Genomic DNA, 5,686 nt, shown 5'->3' with positions numbered 1-5,686 from the left:
AATGATCCTTTTAAACTAAAGTCTAAAACATTTGTTATCTAACTTCCTAATGCTTTGACTTCTTAATACAGTTCCTCTTTTTGTGGTGACCCCAACCAAAAATCATTCATTGTTATTTCATAACTGTAATTTTCCTACTGTTATTTATCATAATGTATTATATGATCAACAGGGTATCTGATTTGTGACCCCTGTCCTGTGTAGGTCATAACCCACAGTTCAGGAATACTGTTTAACATAGTAGTCCCACTGAGAAGATGCATAAAAAAATAGATTATTTAAAAGTCAGCCTCAGAGGAGGTAACTTCTGACTGTGATCAGAAAGAGCTCAGTAATTAAAGCCTTTGGGAAGTATGGTAGTCACAGACATGACAGACCTGAATGTGCTCAGTGGGGGTCCATACCTTCCACTGGAGACTCTCAGCTGAGAACTCAAACATCTGTCTCCTTGTGAGTGTTCATGGTTTAATAGGCCTAACAGCTTGGGCTACTGTGATCCTTGGTTAGCCTCAGAAAGGAAGTGACACCCAGACTTTTGACAGTACCAACACCTATGAAAGGATTTGGTTGAACAAGACAATTTTTTTTTATGAAGGGCCCTTTCAGTTCTCTGAGAATTGTTAAAGGAGAAGAGAGACCCACACCATGTCTGTCTCAGCAGAGCTCAGTGTTGTCAGCACCATGGCCTGGATTCCTCTCCTCTTCTTCCTCCTTCATTGTACAGGTCTGGAGAATCATCTGCACACTGATGCCAGTTCAGGGAAACAAACTCATAGCAATATATATATTTTTCCTCTTCTTTCACCCCAGGAGATAATGTGTTTCTCTATTTTCAGAGTCTTTCTCCCTACCTGTGCTGACTCAGTCACCCACAGCCTCGGCCTCCCTGGGAACCTCAGTCAAACTCTCCTGCACCTTGAGTAGTGAGTACAGCACCTACACCATTAGTTGGTACCAGCAACAACCAGACAAGGCTCCTAAGTATGTGATGTTGCTTGCAAATAGTGGAAACTCCAACAAGGGGGATGGAATCCCTGATCGCTTCTCTGGCTCCAGCTCTGGGGCTCATCGCTACTTAAGCATTTCCAACATTCAGCTTGAAGATGAAGCTGACTATTTCTGCGGTATATATTATAACACTGGAGGACAATATGGGTGAACACAGTGAGCTAGATAAATGAGGAAGCAGGACAGAAACTGTTTTCTTCTCTTGCTTCCAAGGCTAGCCTATGGCTTTGGAAAGGTTCATTTGAAGTTCTTACCTATCACACTCCTTGGATATTTTCCTCTTGTTCTCAAAGGAGCAAACCATAATTCTAGCAATTTACCCTGGGCTCCTTGGGAAAGGAGAAAGGCTGGGATAGTATAGAGTACACTGCTGTGTAAGAGTGCTGACTATGTAAAATCAAATCTCATGTGTATAGAGTTGAAGGGTGAGAATATTCTCTTATGAACTTAGAGCAGTGGGTCAAAGGCTCTCACTGTTGCACAACAAAGTTCACAGTAATGTCTATTCTTTATAAGATGCCTTCTGGTCTCATGCTCTGTATTTTCACTTCAATAAATTGCCAAAAAGCACATTGTAATAACATTTATGAGTGCAAGGTCCCATATACTCATGATAAAATAATAGTAACCAACACTGTCTTAACATTTTCCTTGAATGCACATGAACTTCTCCATGTTGCTCCTGACACCCCTTCTTTACTTAGTGGGCCTTCCCAGAGATTTTTAAGGAAGGATAATATGACCATAAGTTTATTTATGGTTTAGTCTCTGCCAAAATTCTTACTTGTGAAATTTCTATATCAGCATTGAGGACTTCCATTTTCCACACTGAGACCACCTTTAAAATATTACTTTAGGATCAAAATAACCAATGAAATCATAAGATACAACATATAAAAGACAAAAACAAGATCAATAAACAAAGAAAACTGCACTAAATTTCTATAAATACATCTTATTATAAGAGTATCAGGGCATCATTCTTTTGTATAGTCTTTCAGTGAGAAGGCCAGAAGAATTACAGTTGTTTTCCTTGAGAAACCTCTGAAATCCAACTTGTAGAGCAGAGCCCCACATCAGGGCCTATGGGCTGTTAAGTGGTTTTGTTAGATCACAAACCTGAAACATCAGGTCCTGCTGGCAGTTAGGCCCTTATTGGTTTACCCTTCTTTCTCAGTCCTTACTTAGAATGGTATAACTTCTTTGTTACCTCTCTTTTTGGTTCTTTCTTTAAGCGATGAACAGAGTCCAAAGCCTTCCTTTTTCTCATACTTTGGTCTTCTTCACTATTCCCCCAGCTCACTCCCTATCAAGTGGCTGATTGTCCGCTTTACTAGTTATATTCCTATTTCTTTGATGAAACCCCATGGCAAAGGCAACTCTTAGAAGGGAGAGTTTATTGGGGAACTATGGTATCATAGGGATAAGGATATATGATGCTGAGGAAGTCACAGGTATGGAACAGGATCAAAAGCTTGGAGATCATGTCTCAAATGTTAAGCAGGAAGATGGGTATGGTGCAGGACTATAAAAATTCAAAGCTCACCCAAGTGACTTATTCAGCAATACCACTCTCCCTAAACTTACCCAAACAGCACAACTGACTTTGCACCAAGGAGTCAAATGTCAGAACCTATGGGGGACATTCTCACTCAAACCATCACATCCATGATGGAACTGAGCACCATGCTGGCTTATCTTAAACAGCATGCCATTTTGTATTTATCATCTCCCTTCTCCATCTTTGGGCAGCTGCCAAAATTTATAATTTGCCTTCTCCCAATTTTCTGAACTGTTTTCTTTTAAACACTGATGAAATGGTCCTCAAGTTGCAAAATGTATTCAGGAGGAGAGAATGATATTAGATGAGAAGGAAGGAGGAAGGAGAAAAGAGGAGGGGGAAGTAGGAAGTGAGAGGGACAGACAGACTGACAAAGACAGGGGTTTGTAGGGAGGTAAGGGAGAGAGAGTGTGTGAGACAGATAAGAGAGAGATAGCGTTAGACAGACAGACAGATAGATAGATAGATAGATAGATAGATAGATAGATAGATAGATAGATAGATAGATAGCTCAGCATAAAATTTTTGGCTGTGTCTGCTGAGTCAGGAAAACCTCTCTCAAAGGAGCTGTGTCATGCCACCAGCAAACAGCAAGAAGCTATGCTAAATTCTGTAGTTTTTTGTATAGAATTCCTTTTCAAGCCCTCTCAGATTTTACATGGATTTAGTCCACCACATTGGCGCCAATTTGTAGGAGGTTGCTGTTTATTCATCCCGGCAGCCCAGAATCTAAATAATCACACAGAAACTTTATTAATTAAATCACTGCTTGGACCATCAGCTCTAACTTCTTATTGGCTAACTCTTACATCTTGGTTTAATCCATTTCTATTAATCTGTGTATCACTACATGGCAGTGACTTACCAGCTAAGTTTCAGCATGTCTTACTATGGTGCTGGATCCATGGCATCTCCCCATCCACCTTCCTTCTCCCAGCATTCAGTCTAGTTTTCCCTGCCTACCTAATTCTGCCCTATCAACAGGCCAAGGCAGTTTCTTTATTCATTAACCAATGAAAGCAACATATAGACAGAAGGGCCTTCCACACCGGATCCATATCTATCCCCATACACAAAACTCATGTCCAAATGGATTAAAGAACTTCACATAAATCAAACCAGACTGAACCTGGTAGAAGAGAAAGTGAGAAGTAGCCTTCAATGCATGACCACTTCCTAAATATGACCTCAGTAGCACAGACAATGAGAACAACAATAAATAAATGGGACCTCCTGAAACTGAGAAGCTTCTGTAAAGCAAAAGATATAGTTAATGAGACAAAAAGGTAGCCTACTGAATGGGAAAAGATCTCCCCCAACCCCATACCAGACAATGGGCTGATCTCCAAAATATATAAAGAACTCAAGAAATTAAACATTAAAAAATTCCAAATAACCCAATTAAAAAATGGGGTCTAGAATTAAACAGAGAATTCTCAATAAAATATCTCAAATGGATGAAAGACACTAAAGAAAATGTTTAACATCCTTAGCCTCATGGAAATGCAAATCAAAACAACTCTGAGATACTATGAGAATGGCTAAGACCCAAAACACCAGTGATAACTTATGCTGAAGAGGATATGCAATTAGGGGAATACTCAATGCACACTTGGATAGCCACTTTGGAAATCAGTATGATGGTTTTTCAGAAAATTGAGAATCAACCTACCTCAGGATCCAACAATACCAGTCCTGGATTATACCCAAAAGATGCTCAATCATACTACAAAGACATTTGTTCAAGATGTTCATATCAGCATTATTTGTAATAGCTAAACTTGAAAACAACCCCTCAACCTAAGAATGGATAAAGAAGGTGTGACACATTTACACCTTAGAGTACTAGATAATGACATCTTGAAATTTGCATGCAAATAGATGGAACTATAAAACACCTTTCTGAGTGAGGTAACCCAGACCCAAAATAATGATGGTATGTACTCACTCATTGGTGGATACTAGCTATAAACAAAAGATATTGAGCCTATTGTTTATGATCCTAGAGAAGCTAAGTAACAAGGTGAAATGTAAGCAAAACATATATAGTTCCACCTGTAAAGTCAAAATAGACAAGATTGGCTGCCAAAATTGAGAGCCTGGAGATAGGACGGGGAGAAGGAAGATTGGAAGGGAAAGAGAAGAGAAGAAGGGGAAGGGGAAGGAGAAGGAGAATGTGAGGGAATGGGATAGTCAAGATGGAGGATGGAGGATGGACAGAGTTGAGAGCAAAAAAAAAAAAGAGATATCTTGATTTAGGGAGCTATTTATGGGGCTAGAAAGAAACTTGGTTCTAGAGAATTTCCCAGGAATCCACAAGGATGACCCCAGCTAAGATCTTTAGCTATATAGGAGAAGATGCCCAAACTGGCCTTGCTCAGTAGTCAGACTGATGCATATCTTAAATCTCACCATAAAACCTTCGTCTGGCAGCTGATGGAAATAGAGGCAAATACCCACATCAGAGCACTGGACTGAGCTCCCAAAGTCTAGCTGAAGACTGGGAGGAGTGAGAATATGAGCAAAGAGGTCAAGACCACAATGGGGTCACCCACTGAAACAGTTTGCTTGAGCTAATGGGAGCTCACCAACATCAGCCAGATAGTGAAGGATCAAGCATCGTGCCAAACTATTTCCTCTGAATGTGGTTGACAGTTGCTTGGCTGGGTCAGATTGAGAGGGCACTGGTAGTGGAACCATGATTTATTCCTACTGCTTGTATTGGCTTTTTGGGAACCTATTCTCTTTGTATGGATACCTTGCTCAGTGTAGATATAAGAGAGGGCTTTGGATCTTCCCCAAAGTAATATGCCTTATCCTCAATGAGGAGTGGATGGTGGGTGGGATAGTGGAGTAAGTGGTGAGAATGGGCAGAGGGGAGAGATTGGGAACTTGGATTGGTATGGAAATGAAAACAATTTCTTTTTTCTTTTTAAAAAAATAAAAAATAATCCAGACAGAACAAATCATCTGAAAGTACCCTTGAGATTTTTTTGTTTGTTTATTTGCTTTGTTATGATTTTTGTTAGTCATATACTGTTGGGCATGGGGCCTCCACTTAAGTATTGTTTGAATAACTAGGAATACTCTATTGGAGAAAACTAACTTTTTTCTTTT

The 5,686-nt window shown here is 39.9% G+C and overlaps 1 gene segment (V, D, J or C); it reads left to right on the top strand.

The window, feature by feature from the left end:
• The first annotated feature begins 645 nt into the window (after window positions 1-645).
• LOC142844376 (immunoglobulin lambda variable 4-69-like) lies at window positions 646-1,159 on the top strand. The segment is given in 2 exon segments: window positions 646-724; window positions 837-1,159. Coding segments are annotated over 2 exon segments (402 nt in total).
• The last annotated feature ends 4,527 nt before the right edge of the window (window positions 1,160-5,686 follow it).

The sequence above is a fragment of the Microtus pennsylvanicus genome, chromosome 1 (assembly GCF_037038515.1).
Source record: "Microtus pennsylvanicus isolate mMicPen1 chromosome 1, mMicPen1.hap1, whole genome shotgun sequence".
Taxonomy (NCBI): Eukaryota; Metazoa; Chordata; class Mammalia; order Rodentia; family Cricetidae; genus Microtus; species Microtus pennsylvanicus.
This window is presented reverse-complemented; position numbering and strand designations above follow the sequence as displayed.